This window comes from Bidens hawaiensis, unplaced genomic scaffold (genome assembly GCF_021521415.1).
Source record: "Bidens hawaiensis isolate Kalapana, Puna unplaced genomic scaffold, B.hawaiensis_p1.1 tig00031882_1, whole genome shotgun sequence".
Lineage (NCBI taxonomy): Eukaryota > Viridiplantae > Streptophyta > Magnoliopsida > Asterales > Asteraceae > Bidens > Bidens hawaiensis.
In genome coordinates, this window is record NW_027495399.1 from 33,880 (window position 1) to 51,027 (window position 17,148).

Here is a 17,148-nt window from a genome sequence, read left to right on the forward strand (position 1 = left end):
AGATATTATATAGATATTTTAGTTCAACCCATCAAGTAATGATACTTAAAATAGGTAACAGAAAACAAAAGTTAATACATTGATGTATAGAGATGAACACACAATGACTATACAGGTATGCACCATCTCAACTTTAAACATGTAACTAAATGGTTGTTATACACTGATTCTATATGCATGCATAATTATATTGTGCAACATACATGCATAATCATATATAACAATACATATAATCATATTATACACATATGTATAATCGCAATATTTAGCATTTCTTTTCTTCCAGATGATCTTGTCTTCTATGCTTTTTTATTACTTGAAATTTCCAAATCCAAAATATTATACCAACATATTTTACACATATGTATTTTTGTATCTAAGCTTCCTGCAAATTTCATTTAACACCCAAATATTATACACATATATAAATTCAACACATAAAGTGATCATACTTAAATAAGTGACACAAAACAAGTCATGACTCACTACAGAGATGAACATATACTGTGAACATAGACTGACTATACACATATGTGCCATCTCAATTTAAATCATGTAACTACAATGTTTTTACACTGATTATACATACATGTATACTCATATTGTACATACACATGCTTACAATATTTAGCCATTTCTTACCTTCCAGGTGATCTTGTGTATACACATATGTTAATAATAATAAAAACACTAAGCATAATGTGATGCTTACAATACGTTCAGGATTCTTTATTTTCTTTATTGATACTTTTGTTTTATCAACCTTGCTTTCTTTAGCAACTTTATCTTTATCTTTATTTACTTTAAGAATTTTCTAATTTTATTTCCTACTAAATCCTTTATAAATATTTCTTCATTAGAATCGGTCCGCAAGCGTGCAATGTAGACAAACAATATCAAATGTATAAATATGAAAAATATATCTATTGCTACACTAAAACAAAAAAAAATGTACGTATATGTATGATAAAAAAGCCTATTATACAAGTTTGAATACTTTGAATACCACTATATACATATATGTAATATTCTCTAATAAACAATCATTTTATTTAATATTGTATAGTGACTTTTTAAAAACAACTATAGTGATAAACTAACAGTATAATGCCATTTTAAAAACAAAAGGCAACCATATACACATATGTACATATTCTAAACTAACTATACACTATATTTTAACAAAAAAAAAAAAGAACATTTGTGAGCAACTGACAACAATATTATCAACAAAATCAAGTAATTCCTAACATCACATATTCACATCAATAAAATCAACAACTAAAACTCAAAATCAGCCAAATTAAGTTGTCTCTACAGTTGCAAATCATGATATCCCTAACCTAATTGTAAATAAAACTACAAATTAGGTTCTAAATTGGATGTGTTAAACCTGCACAGACTCAATTACTCAACCTAACATATAATTTCACTCATAATAACATAAAACCTCATAAGCGATCTACGAATAACAAACAAAGGCATAATTAACCATAATTAAAGCTGAAAGTCAACCAAAACTCCTTTAATTTCATGCTCCATGCCATAGTTCTTTCAAAATAACACTAATCAAATAACTAGGATTCACAATTCTTACATAAAACACGACGGATTGACTCATCCCGGTGGAGATTGATTCAGATTGTTGGAAGTTGAAACCTTTTTGTTCGTATGGAGGCATAGATTAGAGAAAAAGTTTCAAACCCTAAACATGGTTTGATCGCACAGGTGATATGTTACGACTTGTTAGATACAAAATGTGAAACTCCATAATTGCCCCTTCATACTTTTAATTTTTACAAAAATACCATTATTATATAAAATCCCTTGTTTTCTAAATATATGGACCATATTGGTTCTCATGGTTCTCAATTTTCATTTGGTTCTCTTAGGATCCTTACCCTATATATATATATATATATATAGAAAACAATTGTTTTGTGAGAAGTGTGAGAAAGCTTTAAAATAAAGTACACCATCTAAATAGGACACTATAACATGTAAATAGGAAATTATACAACTTTTAGAAACTATCAATCTCAACAACTAGATCCTAGATCCAATGGTGTACATCCATTCTTATGGTGTATAAACTATTGTTTCTTATGTGTGTGTGTGTGTGAGAGAGAGAGAGAGAGAGAGAGAGAGAAGGGGGGGGGGGGGAGTAAAAATCATGATGACACCGGTCTTCACATCCCCTCCCCCTCTCACCTAAGATGCCCCTCTATGGTGTTCCCCTCCAACAGCGCCCTAAAAAGCCCCCAAGGCGCCCACAACGATGTGTCTAAGGGTAGTTTCAAATGCTCTTAAACAAAAAAAGAAAAAAAGTAGAGCTGTCAGTTCATGTCTTAACATGTTTAGCAGGTTAGAGACGACACGATTAACACAAGTATCGAACATAAAAATGACTCATTTAACAATTGATTTTGGTGGTTTGAACATGACAGTTATACGATTTGTGTACCAAAAAAGAGAATGATATACTCTAGTGTCTTAATTTTAATTGTTTATAAAAAAAAGTACAAAATTGCATAGCTTACTTTTTTACTAAACAGGTCTTATCATGTCTAAGACCTAACGCTATGGGGTGCCCTTCGGGGAATTTTTTAGGCGACGTGGGCGCCAAACACTGCCGTGGGGCGCGGACGAACCAAGGGCGACGAGGGTGGGATTGTTCCAACGGCCGGCGCGGTTGAAGCCCCCTTCTCTCACACACACATACATATATACATATATATATATATATATATATATATATATATATATGCCCCCCGGTGCTTACGTGGCGCTGACGTGTCACGATGGAGGGGCTTTGAAGCCCCTCACCATAGAGGATGGTCTAAACGGGTGGCCCTAGAAAAGAGAACATTCCAGTTTGACTCCTTGTGATATATCGGCGGCGGGAGATGGATTAGCCAATAAAAACGAAATTGCGCATTATGAACGTCTGTCATATTCGGGCAGGGCAATCTGTGCCCTTCCGTCAAATATTTCTGTTAATGACCGCTAAGAAGGAGGGTGTTTTAGACTTTTTACAAATACAAAATTGGCTCGTTAGTCTGTGCCCTTCTGATTATTAAATTTTTCAAAAGCTTGAAAAAACCAGGTTGCTGTGAAAAATGGCAGTTCGACCACCGGGTATTTTTTTCTTCCTCTTTCCTTCGGTTTCCTTGCCCCCATTCTCCACCACAGTTTCCTCCTCTCCTTCCTTTTCCTTACTCCTCTCATCTTCCTTCCTCTATACTCAATATATATACATACATACATACATACCTCCATCTTCATCCAAGACCATCCACTCAAACCCGAAGCCACCGTAGCCTCCTCCACCTCCTTCGGCTCAAAACTGTCGCTCCGGCACCTCCACCGGCTCCCACCGTAGCCACCTCCACCGTCGCTCCCGGCACCCGACTCCGCTACCATGGCTTTGATCATCACCTTCAACTTCAATCGGGCTCTGTTAGGAGTCCCAATTGACGTCAATTTGCGATTAGAGTTCCGTAATCGATCACTTGAACTTAGTTTTTTGGACACATATGCTGGCCGAAATCATATTAACTATAACCGGACGTGGCATCTTGGGCCGCGTCTCCGGATTCTACCGTTGTAAAATCCCGAAGTTTATAATTCGGGTTACTAATTATTTAGTATGTTATGTATGTAAAATCCCGAAGTTTATAATTCGGGTGTTTTGATATATGTATTTTGTGTTCGTGTTATATATATAAAAAAATGTTTGTGTTCATTGTGTTGGTGTTCGGGTTCGGGTTTAAAATTTAGTTAAAATACGGGCCGTTTGGGTTGTTTCGGGTTAAAAGTCTGTTAAAAAAACGGCCCGTTTCGGGTGTTTCGGGTTTAAAGTTTGTTAAAAAACGGGGCGTTTAGGTTGTTTCGGGTTAAAAGTTTGTTAAAAAACGGGCCGTTTGGGTGGTTTCGGGTTTAAAGTTTGTTAAAAAACGGTCCGTTTGGGTTGTTTCGGGTTAAAAGTTAGTTAAAATACGAGCCGTTTGGGTTGTTTCCGGTTAAAAGTTTGTTAAAAAACTGCCCGTTTCGGGTTTAAAGTTTGTTAAAAAACGGGCCGTTTGGGTGGTTTCGGTTTTAAAGTTTGTTATAAAAGGGCCATTTTGGTTGTTTCGGGTTATATTTTAGCTAAAAACGGCCCGTTTCGGGTTGTTTCGGGTTATATTTTATCTAAAAAACGGGCCGTTTTAGTGGTTTTGGGTTCAAAGTTTGTTAAAAAATGGGCCCGTTTAGTTGTTTCGGGTTTAAAGTTTGTTAAAAAACGGGCTGTTTTGGTTGTTTCGGGTTATAATTTAGCTAAAAAACAACCCGAAACAACCCAAACGGGCCGTTTTTAACAAACTTTAAACCCGAAACAACCCGAAACCGGTCGTTTTTTTAACAAACTTTAAACCCGAAACAACCCAACGGCCCGTTTTTTAACAAACTTTAAACCCGAAACAACCAAAACGAACCGGTTTTTAGTTAAAAATACAAGCCGAAACAACCCAGAACGACCCGTTTTTTAGCTAAAAAACAACCCGAAACAACCCAAACGGCCCGTTTTTTTAGCTAAAATACAAGCCGAAACAATCCAAAACGAGCCGTTTTTTAGCTAAAATATAACCCGAAACATAAAGAACGAACCGTTTTTTAACAAACTTTAAACCCGAAATAACCAAAATGGCCCATTTTTTAGCTAAAATACAAGCCGAAGCAATCCAAAACGAGCCATTTTTTAGTTAAAGTATAACCCGAAACATAAAAAACGGCCCGTTTATTGGTCGTTTTGGGTTATATTTGAGCTAAAAAATGGTTCGTTTTGGGTGTTTCGGGTTAACTTCAAACCCGAAATAACCAAAACGAACCGTTTTTTAGAAAATAAATAACCCGAAACAACCCAAAACGGCCCGTTTTTTAGCTAAAATATAACCTGAAAAAACCCAAAATGAACCGTTTTTTAGCTAAAATATAACCCGAAACAACCCAAAACGAACCGTTTTTAGCTAAAATATAACCCGAAACAACCCAAAACGGTTCGTTTTGGTGGTTTCAGGTTTAAATTTTGCTAAAAATCGGTTCGTTTTGATGGTTTCGGGTTTAAATTTTGCTCAAACACGGTTCGTTTTGCTTGTTTCGGGTTCGTTTGGATGATATATATGATTATGATGATAAACAAACATCACACATTAATGTTAAGAAGGTATATATAATTCATATTGTATATTTACAACAAATGTTGACTTACTTCAGATGGTTAGTTTTGTTGGTTGTTAAAGAGCAGGTCGAGGGTTCGAACCCCACACCACATGAAATATTATAGAATTATTAGTTTTAAATTAATTATAGGCTCAGGGGTAAATTGGTAATTTCAACATTTTATGGTCAGTCAACTAACGGTCAACATGACGGAATGTCACAGATTGCCCCGCCCAAATATGACAGACGTCCATAATTCACAAATTAGTTTTCAGTGGCTAATCCATATCCCGCCGATATATTTCGAGGAGGCAAATTGGAATTTTCTACCTAGAAAAAAGAAAGGTTAATAAGTAACTAAACCGGGGCGGTGAATGAGTATGAGGTCACCAATGAGCTGTCATCGGTTTTAAAAGTCAACGATGAGATTGCTTTCCAAATTGAACTTTTTTCCTCTGTAAAGTACACGGGAGCCGCATTAATCATGTGGCTGACGATATTTATAATTATAAACGAACAAATAGTAATCATAATAAAAGTCCCGCAAAACAAGACAGACAGGCCACATAATAACATAACAACTCCGATCACTAATAATCGACGCCGCCGTCCCGTTCTCCGATCAACCCCTTCGATATCTTATTGTTTAAGCCTAAGGTGATTACTCCCAGTCCCGTTAAATTACACAAGGTTACGTACGCATTTAATTTCTTTTATTAATTCGTTATATATATGCATACTTGATGTATAGCGAGCGCACTCATGGATCTGAAATCAATTAATTAATTAATAATATATCCTAAAAGGTTGCTCAAAAGTTTGTTTTGCTTTATTTCTGATGCAATCTCCATAATATATATATATACACACACCTTTTACTAACAATTGCTTCTTGTTTTTGTTTATATGTAATAAATTTGGAATTTATTTTTGTTGAAAATTGGTTTGATTTGACCTTTTTGCTGGACAACAAACATCATCATCATATTATGATTATTTGTGTTCATGTCCCATGAAACTTTATTGTGATCATGCTTCACCACTAACATAACCTTCTCAATAGACAAGAAACCTATACAAACTTACTATCAGCCTGCATGACACGGGAAAATAGTCATATGGGTCGCATGAGGGTCAAATCATACAACTAGCATTATGAGTTTGACTGACAAAAATGACCACTAACAAAGTCATACAATCCGTATGGTATGACATATCTGATTTGACATCATATGACCCGTTATGATGTGACTGGTGTACACTTTTCGAGGTGGTGCTCGTGCTTGTGTAGCATCACCTTTTGAATATTAACGAGCCAATGCTATAGCGACATCTCTTTCAATGCGTATATATATATATATATATATATATATATATATATATATATATATATATATATATATATATATATATATATATATATATATATATATATATATATGAAGTACCTTTGGTCATCACATCCGTTCATCACTCATACGATATACGACCATATGACGTTTTTAAACAGTCGTGTATCCTCTATGCAAGCATATACGCAAATCAAAGATGGCTGATTGATAACCTAGGTGGTGTGTGTAGTTAATTAACTAATAAAATACTTATTTGGTTATTTGTTGCATGCAACACTATTGGTATGTAAATAGGGTCATGCATTTGGACCTTGTAACAGGCGGTGTCACTTGTTAACTTGTTATTATGCATTTATTGTGATAGTAAATGAAACATTTGGATCATTAGTCAATGTAGCAGGTGACCTAATCAGGTTTTTTAAGTTGTTCTTTTATAAGTGGAGTTGTTATGATCCATGCTTATAATATGAATAAAATGTGTTACTGTATACCCATGGTACTCTTTCGTGAATTTTGCATCATGTGAGCTATTGCAGTGGGACAAAGGTTGTGAAAGCAAAATGGATCTTGAATCAGAACCAAGAAGAAGTGGATCTTTTAGTCGTATCAGCAGTACAAATTCATCGTTTAGAAGGCGTTCATTAAATCGTTTAGGATCAAACCAGTATGAAATTGATGATGACAGTGTCTCAGAGGCAGGTGATATTGGAGATAGAGCACTAAGTAGTAGAAGGTACAGCGGAGAAAACATGGTTTTACCAATTCAAGAACATCCTTTTAAGGAATCACAGCTTGAAGTTGCATCTCCTACCTCACCAAATGACCAGAATGAAGTGTGTTTCCTTATCGTTTTAATCGGTTCTCAAATTGTTGTACATAAGTACATGACCCTTAACCCGTTGAGGCTAATTTGGTAATTTGTGTGCAGGAATGCAAGAAGGAGTTACCATGGTTCTGGACATATATATCATCTCGTGCTCATCTTGCTGTACTTGGCATTCTTGGGGTAATGTGCTAAACCATGCAAGTTAATGAGTTATTGGGCTAGCAGATAATATTCTTTACATGTTACTTTTTTTTATGCCATAATTGACTAAGAATGTGTTTCGACTATCGTTTGATAAAAAAAAAAATACTGTTTTGAGAATTACAGGCTTGATACTCGCAAAATTAACAAGGGCTGCATTGTTGACTTTATTGCTATTTTCTTAGTTACTTAATGGTTGTTATTGTTAAAGCAACTTGCTTCAGAAGATTAGAACCCATGTCAATTTATTAGATATAGAAACGCAGTTAAAATGCAGATCATGAATAAATAATGTGACGTTTTTGGGGGATAAAAAGGAAACTACACTAGCAAATAACGGTCGCACATGCTGACTTCAACCAAACGTGATCCATACTGTTGAAAATATTGTTAATTATTCAAGCTCATTTCGCTTAAGATGTAAATAACATTTTCCTATAATGCAGGTAATGACAAGGTACCTCCTAGAAAAATTATTTGGTCCTCAAGTGGTTGGTGCTACAGGTGATCATAGCTATATGTATATCGATCTTGCTCCCAATATGGTATCATTGTTTCTGTGTTTCTTTCGGTCTTTATCTTCCCCTAACTTTTATGTAAAACCATCATAAAGCGTGTATTTTGTATTGAAGGTTGGATCATTTTTTATGGGCTGGTTTGGTGCGGTTTTCAAAGGAGATATATCATACTTCTCGCCTGAGTTAGCTGTTGGGTTGACAACGGGTTACTTGGGAAGTCTAACCACGTTTAGTGGTTGGAACCAGAAAATGCTTGAGCTTAGTGTAGATGGTCAATGGGTTTTCTCGGTTCTCGGGTTTATACTAGGTTTGTTTCTTGTTGCATATTCGTTTATATTCGGGGTGGAGACCGCTAACGGTCTCAAATGGGCTTTTAACCGAACAAAACTAAGTTCCAAATGTGGATTCTGTCAAGTAAATGGTATGATAATTCAGATTGTTCTAATGGTGGTGATGGTAACTATGCTCGGTTTGTTATGGGGTGTGAGTGTGAGTCTGTTGAAGAAAGATTTTGATGGTGATAGTAGTGCGAGTCACATGTGGTTCGGTTGTATTGTGGGGCCCATCGGCGTGTGGACTAGGTTTTATCTAGCGCAACTTAACGGTCAAGGGTTAGGAAGAACACAAATGATGAAATGGATGCCCTTTGGTACATTGATTGCCAATGTGGCTGCTGCTTGTATTATGGCAGCCTTTGCAACAATGAAGAAATCTGTGAGTTTGTGTTAACTTTTTTTGCACCTTCAACTTTAACATCATATGAAGTGTGTTTATGTTGGTCTAATCTTTAATGGATGTTTTGTGGTGTGTAGGTGAAGGATAAGCATTTTAATATTGTGGCTACTGGTATACAGTTTGGTTTATGTGGTTGTTTGAGTACGGTTTCGACCTTTATTTCCGAGTTTGAAGCCATGAGGGCAAGTATGCATCCTTGGCGAGCATATCTTTACGCGTTCACGACTGTGATTATCTCGTTTACTCTAGGCACACTTATTTTCTCAGTTCCCGTATGGGCCAAAGGATGGTCATAGTTTGGTATACCACTGTTATTCTGGATGCGCTCTTATGGTTTGAACCTGAGCTGCTTGACTTAAAGTGATTCTATTGAATTTGGGAGGTGCGCATTTGGCCGAAAATTAAAATGAATAGCCATAATTTTCCGTAAAATAGTTATACTGGTAAAACTCAAGGATCAAAATGAAGATTCACAGGATGGTTTAATCCTGAAATGTGTTATATGGAGATCATTTTAGGTCTATTAACGTCGAAGGACAATCTTGAAGTAAAACTAAAAGCAAGTGAAGATGAAGCCAAAAGATTGAGGAAGTGTATGACCATTGTTTGTCTCTGTATTTACATTTATGCTGTACTAGTTCCATGGACTCGCAGTGGGTAAAGTTGTTGAATTTGATACCAATGTCTATACTCAAATCAATTGCTAAAACCGGATACTAAATTGATACTGAAACATCGGGTATTTATGGTTTTGTTGGATTTAAATTTGATACATTTAAACCGAGTTTTGAACTTTTAGAACAACGTGTCCATCGGGAAAATCACATTGATCGCATACTTAAAGGCATAAAGCGTCATCAAATCACATAAAATTGTTTTGAACTGCACTGTTACATAAACCCTGCACATTTCAAATACATCACTGTTATAAAGTATGAACAGTGGACATTTAATGACCCTTGTTGCTCTTAACCTTTGCAACTCTTGTTAGTATGACACCAACAACATTAAATCAAAGTTCCTTATATCAACTTCATCTATATTATCAGTCACCAAACAGTGCAATCACTATTAATTTTCTTTTACATATTGGTGGAAATCTTAAAGAATATGTTAATTTGGGCAGAATTTATTTGTAAATGTTTTTTATTTGGTCAATTTAGGTCTATTCAAATTAATCAACGGATCAAAACGGGCAAGTATGTTAAACACATTAAAGTAAAAAAGGGTCCAAACAGGTTAGCACGACCCATGACCATTGTTTGTCTCTACCACATCTTCTGCACCGCCACCACCACCCACATTGTAACCTCTCCCCCGCCACCCCATCGCCATCGAACACTTGTTGTCGCCACTGCTATCACCACCACCATTGCCACTTCCATCATAGCCACCATCATTGGTGCCTCCACCCGGCCCCACCTCGTGTTGGTCACAATTGTTGTCGCAACCACCGTAAAGGGTTTAGCGCATGAACCTGTTATGGTACTTTTTATAAAACGACTTTTTTTTAATCTGACTTTATTTTGGCAACAATCCAGTTTAACCCATGCATAATTAATAGTTTTTTAAAACTATCTGTTTTGATTCGAACTCAATTTGGTACGTACCATATTGACCCGCCCCAGTATGATCTAACGCGTTTTGACTTGTGCCCAAATTACCATACTTTGCTCATTAAAAAAATGATCAAAATAAAAATATAATTATAATATAATTTAAGAAATTAGGATATATGAATAAAATAAATAAATAATTAATTTTAAAACCTCTTTATTTATATTGCCTATTTCAAAAGGTAACATAACTTAACTTGTTTATACATTAGGGTTTATATACTACCAGTTTGGGGGTTTTTGAAACGAAACACAGAGCAAGGGCAAACAACGTTCCAATCGAACACGAGGTAAGGTTTTCGACAATCTACGTCTTTTTATCTTAAGATCAAACTACTTATCGAACCAATTGTGGCCTTAGGGTTTCTGATTTATTATATTATAGTAATAATAATACAGTGTTTAAATGATTCATAAAGTATACAGTGAATGAATTGATAGTATTTTTTAATATGTAGAAGCTTAATTTTATTAATATTGGTTGTAGGAGATAAATGGATAGACTCAGGGAAGAAAAGATACAAAAGTTTGAGGAATTCGTTGACCGCCGCTTAAAACCCGACCTTGTTCGTGCCATTGCCGAAAGGTATAATAATAGTTACCTACTGAATATATTTAATATTGTAAAACCTAATTGGTTTTGCATTAATATTGCAGGGACAAGGTTTTTGAACAACAGAAAGTCTTGTATCCTTTTGTTATGCCATTACTCAATATTAATATGATACATCATTCTAAATATTAAAACTGCGTTTGCTTTCACTTGACATTGTTTACTTGTAGCTCCGATTTAAGGAAAAATTTGGAGAATTTAGAGAAGAATAGTATAACGAGTTTAAGGTCAATGGTCAATCTTTGTTCTGAAGTATACGCTCAAGCTGATGTGTAAGTAATAAGTGTATATCTACCCATGTTATTACATTTTGTTATTTTTTAAGTTAGTGAATCATTCTAATGCTTAAAACTGTTATATGTCTGCAGACCTGATACACGTCACATATTTGTAGATGTTGGGCTGGGATTTCATGTAGAGCTCACATGGTCCGAGGCTTTGAATATCATCCCCGCTAGAGAAGAAAAGCTGGCCAAGTAATTTATTAACTCGTTTTATTTCTAGTTTTGTGTATAGTTTTATGATAATGTGTAATAATGTTGTTGTTTTTTTAAAAGGCAAATTGAGGAATACACGCGTCTCATTGCCCAAATTAAAGCCCAAATCAAGATGGTAAGTTTACTTACAAAAAGTTAACTCAGTACTCGTTATTTCTTTCTAACGTTTATGCATGATTATCATCTTTATGATGATGCTTCTCAAAAATGAAATGTGTAGAGGTGAGGAAATATCGATTAACTAATAAAACCGCACCAAAATAACGACCTAAAGTAATAAGACATTTCTTTTTTGGAAATCCGAAAATTACGGTTCGGTTTCGGTTATACTTCGCTCCAAAACCGAACCGTACTTGGCAACCAAAACTCAGAAGCAAATTGTATTGAACTTGTTTTAATGTTTGTTACTGGATTTATGACTTTATTTTGGGCTCAAACTTTCAGGCCTAAATTTATTAATTAGTGGTTAACAAAAGTTTTAGGCTAAAAGTTTCAAGTTGAAACTCATTATTTTGGGCCAATTTTTGTTGGGCCCAAACGTTTGAAGCCCAAATGTAAAACCCAAAATCAACACTTACGTAGTGCGTTATTTTAGTTTTTTCTGTCCAAACAAGTATAGGTTGGAACCGGTTCCGGTTTGGGTCAACAAAAGTCAAAACCTGGCTTTTGTTGGAACCGGTTTGAAAAACCGAAATACTGAAATTTTTTCCGGCCTTGCAGGTTTCACAAGGGATACGAGAGTTGCTACAACTACCTGAGGAATGAAAACGGATTTATGAAGTTAACGGGCATTGATTCTTGGATCAAAAGAAAGTAAATTCCAAAATGTTTTAAGCTATTTCTGATACTTTTTTAATTACAAAAACTGCGCTAAATACTAATTTTTGGGTTATGATTCGACCAGTTCTTGTCAAAATTGCTACAAATGATTTTGATTTTGTGATTAGCAATTTAGTCAAATCCAAAAACAGTTACTCAGCTGGATTCCATTGAACATTTAAACAGCAATGTTACAATGAATTTGATTTACCCGCACGCGTGCAAGTGCTTGATTTGACATTATTAGGTTAAACTTGAATTCAATCTGATTGCTTGGTGGGTCATTTTGATATCTTGGTTCTTGCCTCGGTATCATTGGATTTTAATGCTTAACGGATATATAATTATTAGTTAATTATGTTTTGATAAGATGCTTTTAATATTCTAGAAGTACAGAAAGTGGTCACATTACATTTAGAGGAAATCATGATGATGATGATTATGATTCCAACAATTTCTCTTTTTGACGAATGACGATTCATGATGTCAAGAGCCATTCATCAAACCCCACTTGTGATCTCGACAAGCAGGCAGATTCCGTCTTTCAAGATGTCAGAAAGCCAATTATTATCCCATCTCTGTGAGTAAATCTTGTTTCAGTATAATACATTGTTTGCTGCACACCAACTCTTTAATGTTTCTGCCTGTTACAGATTTTTAAGTTTTCAATAAATAGTTTACACTCGTTTCTGATTTCGACCTGACGGGTCTTCTTACAGTATCGTTTTCGACCGATTGATTGTTTATATTAGACAAAAGGTATATAGATTAGGTTTGATGTGTATGAATGGATTTGGCCTGTTACTCTTTTATAGTTGCTAATAATAAATTATATCCCAACTAGTTTATGACAAGACTTTAGGTGAGTTGAGACTACACTTGGATGGTGGTGGATGATTAATGTGAACTTTAGCACCAAAAGTTGCTTAGTGGGTGGATTATTAAATTGAGTTGTACTGCTAGTTAGTTAATTCTGGTTTTAGTACTACTCATACAAAGTTAGGCATCCTTATAAACACTTGAAAACGGAAATTTCGGATGTTACTTGAACAAATCATTCAAAATTGTAACTGTTGTTCATTATTTAAAGAATCCTGCTACATATGGGACTAGTATATTCATACTGAAACATAAGTTGTTGAACTAGTTTTACCGATAGAAAATCTTGGGTTGATTGTCCTGATGCGGTTGATAGTGCCATTTGACTAAGTTTATACACAAGTAGCTTGGCTAAGTTTTTATAAATAAGCCCAGTTAAACTTTACAAATGATTATATTAAGGAATAATCTAATAAAAAGGACGCCACGATCTCCATTGGTGCCTTTTGGAGCTCAAAAAGACGCAATGACACCATCACGTGTCATATTCTTAGTGAGTAAATGGAAATGGCGGTTTACGTAGTTTAAAAAGCGTCTTGGCACCATCATGTGCCATTTTCTCATCCTGTAAATATACATATGCGAGCGGGATTTATGGCATTTTGTATTCATTCAATCTTAGATCCTACTAATAGCTTTGCTATATATAGGTGAAATTTTACGGAGTATGATTATATGTAATTCCAATAATATGTTTAATTATATAACGGATGAGGGATCCGATTAGATACGGATTAGATATAAAATCAACATATTATTATTGAATAACATGGTCACATGTTCATATGGCTGGAGATTCTTGTAAGATTTTGCAGATAAATATTCTCTGATAATTTCTTGTAAAACCATGTATCTACCATCTACCTTGATATATTAATCCAGATCCAATCCATGAGGAATTTATTCTTTTTTTATTTTGGATACATCTAAAAGAACCTGTTACTGTGAGGTTACCTTCAACCTTTGAATTCTTAGCTTATCAGGAACCAATTCTACAGAATAACTTTCAGCAACTGTTTTAACACCCTAAAAATATCTCCGATTTCGACTATGTTGATGACGCATCTACATCTTTTGAAAACGGTCAAATACAGTATCTAATCTAATATCGTTATTATTATCATTGCTATTGTTCCTCTTCCGACAAAATGACAAATCTCATCAAGAAACATGTCTGTCAAGTAAACTAATTACATCACTGAACCTTTTGCAATGCCATATAAGCAACAAGCCGATAACCAACCAACATCATCGCCATAATCAACAAATCCACCGTTAAGTTAGTTAATCCCACCGATTTCACAGCAGGAAAATCCACAACGTGACAGTGAACCCCTTTTGAACATTCATATAAATCATTCTCATTGTATTGAACCCCAAGAAGAAGCTTGTAACAATAGTAACTATAGCTCAAATACTTCAACCATACGATAAAAGGCGGGATTTGTTTTACGTAATATCCTCCAGCAATAAGGAAAACAAGAGTTGTAACCGAGGCCAAAGTGGTGGCTTGTTTGACATCCATGAGTATGGCACCAATGGCTAACCCGAGACTCTGAGCCACAAGGACATTGTATAGGACCACGAGTAGGGATAGGACGAAAGTGGCTGGGTCGGCCTTTAGCCCGCCCATCCAGTAAAGTATGAAAGTAAAGGCGGTTGGTAGTGCAAGCTCAAGTGGCAAGTCTCCAATGGTTCTTGCAAGGAAGTACGACGAAAGTCGATACATTCCCGATGACCTTTCTTTTATTAGCATTCTTCTTTCTTGAGGAAATGTGAAAACCGCGTTGTAGAGCGGGTAAAAACCCCAAAAAACCGAGAAGAAGAAAATCATTGCTACCTGCCCATAGGATAATAAGTTAGTTTTTCATCAAATTTTATTAACTTTATACAAATTTAGGGATTGTATCATTATATATAACTCTTACCCTATCTTCAATATGAGATGTTGGTGTATGCCACCACAAAAGTCCTCCAAGTATAGCAACACTTATCACTTGGAAGATTCGAAGCCGATTGAAAGGCTCAAATCGTCTTTCTCTTACTCCTCTAAGAAGTAGCACATGAAACTGATGACACCAACTCGTGCACCATTGTTCTGAGCTCACATGGTTTCCTACACCATTTACAACCCAAAATAAGTTAGGTTTTATATGCATTTTGCACAATTGATCAAGCACAATAATATTGGTTTTGCACAACTCACTTGTTGCGACTTCTTTTGCTTGGTTTATGTGATTGCTAACATCTAGACCGCATAAATCGGCTTTCAGCCTTGTTGAAATGTTTGTTTCATAAGCTGTGTGTAGTTTTTGTCTGACTAGTTTCTGATCCTTCTCTGTGGTTTCACCTTGCTCATGTTCTTGCATCACATCAGGTGCAATACCTGTCATTTAAGTTTACATATATGAAGATAAGATGCTAATTTGTAAGCATAATGGAGCAGTAGTGTAGAGGTGGGGTCTTTCTTTTCATTTTCAAAAGTAAAAATCATGAACACATGACACTTTCTTTAAACTATCATATGTAAGATTATAAGGTAAGTAAGTCACTTACCATTAGCAAGATCTAGTAAAAGATCAGCCGGATTGACGGTGATGGATGTTCCATATCCAACGGATGAGAAATACTCCAAAGCGGTTGATGCAGGACCGTAGTAAATTGGTGAGCCCTCGGACAATAAAACTAGTTTATCAAACATGTGGTAGAGTCGGCTAGACGGTTGATGAATGGTTGTGACAACGGTTCGGCCTCCACTAGCTAGGCGTTTAATAGTGGTTAGAATTCTCTGAGCTGTGGTCGAATCTAGACCAGACGTCGGCTCATCCAGCAACAACAAGCTCGGGTTGATTAGCATCTCTTGGCCAATGCTCACCCTCTTTTTCTCTCCACCTGAAATGCCCCTAAAAAGCGGACCGCCTATCATACTATTCTTGCACCGAGTTAACCCCAACTCAGCTATAACTTGCTCCACGTGCTCTACTTTCTCATCTTGACTAATACTATTAGGTAGCCTTAACATGGCAGTGAACAATAAGGTTTCAGTTACAGTAAGATGAGCATAAAGGACATCATCTTGGGTGACAAACCCCGTTCGCCTTTTCATTGACCCACAAAACGGGCGGCTGTTATATGTAATCTTTCCGGACAGTTTACCTTTGAGCCTTCCACCAAGAGCCGTGAGGAGGGTGGTTTTACCGCTTCCAGATGGACCTAACATTGCGAGTAACTCCCCGGGGCTAACCTTACCCGTCACACCATTCAATATTGTCTTCTCTTTCATGCTCACTTCTCCACCGCAACATGTACCCTTTCCCTCAATCTTAACTTTGTAAACAACATCTTCAAACTGAAAACAAATGTGATAATCATTAGTAACAACAATGAAACATGAAACACAAAAGATCATGATGTGCGTACGCGAGAGAGAAACCTTTAAAGTTATGGGGTATAAGCCGAGGCGTAGAAAGGACGGTGAACGGGCATCATGATGTGGTTTCACCGGTACTTCCATAGGTTTTGAGGAAGTAGTAGTAGTAGTAGTGGTGTGTTCTGTAGTTGGAACTACAGAGTTGGGGGGCATAGCCATTAGGCAAGTGTTGGTTAATGATGTGTGTATAAATGTTTTTCTTAAAGCAAGTTGTTTTTTTAGTTTTGGGTTGGTGTTAGTTTGAGTTTTGGTATGTGCATACTCGAGTATATATACACGTAATATATAGTCAAGAAAAAGTGAGGATATCAAAAGAATCTGATGTGGACTCTAGAGTGTATGGTGGGCCCCCTTTCAAAGTATTGCAACACTCTCTTTTAGTCCATTAGGAGTATTATTTATTTTAATCTCTTTGTCATCATTTGATGCTTGCTAGCTTTTAGATCTTTTTCTTTATAGCGAC

The 17,148-nt window shown here is 35.8% G+C and overlaps 3 protein-coding genes across 6 annotated transcripts; 2 read left to right on the forward strand and 1 right to left on the reverse strand.

The window, feature by feature from the left end:
• The first annotated feature begins 5,737 nt into the window (after positions 1–5,737).
• On the forward strand, positions 5,738–9,424 carry LOC143582733 (fluoride export protein 1-like). Of its 3 annotated transcripts, none has more exons than XM_077065222.1 (6): positions 5,738–5,856; positions 7,088–7,384; positions 7,480–7,557; positions 8,025–8,123; positions 8,211–8,810; positions 8,909–9,424. In XM_077065222.1, the coding sequence occupies exons 2-6, from the start codon at positions 7,112–7,114 to the stop codon at positions 9,125–9,127; spliced, it is 1,269 nt and encodes a 422-aa protein (XP_076921337.1). In that variant the 5' UTR covers positions 5,738–5,856; positions 7,088–7,111; the 3' UTR covers positions 9,128–9,424. The 3 variants fall into 3 exon arrangements, with proteins under 3 accessions (XP_076921337.1, XP_076921338.1, XP_076921336.1); XM_077065223.1 differs by having other exon boundaries at positions 5,742–5,889; XM_077065221.1 differs by lacking the exon at positions 5,738–5,856 and having other exon boundaries at positions 6,758–7,384.
• Positions 9,425–10,671: 1,247 nt separating this feature from the next.
• Positions 10,672–13,011, forward strand: LOC143582734 (uncharacterized). The gene is made up of 7 exons (XM_077065224.1): positions 10,672–10,737; positions 10,935–11,033; positions 11,105–11,134; positions 11,231–11,332; positions 11,429–11,536; positions 11,618–11,672; positions 12,278–13,011. Exons 2-7 carry the CDS (start codon positions 10,942–10,944, stop codon positions 12,320–12,322), a joined length of 432 nt encoding a protein of 143 aa, XP_076921339.1. The 5' UTR covers positions 10,672–10,737; positions 10,935–10,941; the 3' UTR covers positions 12,323–13,011.
• A 1,211-nt stretch (positions 13,012–14,222) lies between these two features.
• Positions 14,223–16,850, reverse strand: LOC143582732 (ABC transporter G family member 14-like). Of its 2 annotated transcripts, XM_077065220.1 has the most exons (5): positions 16,689–16,850; positions 15,812–16,604; positions 15,462–15,641; positions 15,184–15,371; positions 14,223–15,095 (listed from the first exon to the last, which is right to left on the reverse strand). In XM_077065220.1, exons 1-5 carry the CDS (start codon positions 16,842–16,844, stop codon positions 14,451–14,453), a joined length of 1,962 nt encoding a protein of 653 aa, XP_076921335.1. In that variant the 5' UTR covers positions 16,845–16,850; the 3' UTR covers positions 14,223–14,450. The 2 variants fall into 2 exon arrangements, with proteins under 2 accessions (XP_076921335.1, XP_076921334.1); XM_077065219.1 differs by having other exon boundaries at positions 15,184–15,641.
• Between the last annotated feature and the right edge of the window lie 298 nt (positions 16,851–17,148).

Coding starts and splice junctions, on each gene's coding strand:
- LOC143582733 (XM_077065222.1), top strand. CDS start 7,112: ATGGATCTTGAATCAGAACCAAGAAGAAGTGGATCTTTTAGTCGTATC. Junction 7,558..8,024: donor CTGTACTTGGCATTCTTGGG/GTAATGTGCTAA, acceptor CCTATAATGCAG/GTAATGACAAGGTACCTCCT. Junction 8,811..8,908: donor TTGCAACAATGAAGAAATCT/GTGAGTTTGTGT, acceptor TGTGGTGTGTAG/GTGAAGGATAAGCATTTTAA.
- LOC143582734 (XM_077065224.1), top strand. CDS start 10,942: ATGGATAGACTCAGGGAAGAAAAGATACAAAAGTTTGAGGAATTCGTT. Junction 11,135..11,230: donor TTTGAACAACAGAAAGTCTT/GTATCCTTTTGT, acceptor GTTTACTTGTAG/CTCCGATTTAAGGAAAAATT. Junction 11,673..12,277: donor TTAAAGCCCAAATCAAGATG/GTAAGTTTACTT, acceptor CCGGCCTTGCAG/GTTTCACAAGGGATACGAGA.
- LOC143582732 (XM_077065219.1), bottom strand. CDS start 16,844: ATGGCTATGCCCCCCAACTCTGTAGTTCCAACTACAGAACACACCACT. Junction 15,642..15,811: donor TTTACTAGATCTTGCTAATG/GTAAGTGACTTA, acceptor CTTAAATGACAG/GTATTGCACCTGATGTGATG. Junction 15,096..15,183: donor CATCTCATATTGAAGATAGG/GTAAGAGTTATA, acceptor TCCTATGGGCAG/GTAGCAATGATTTTCTTCTT.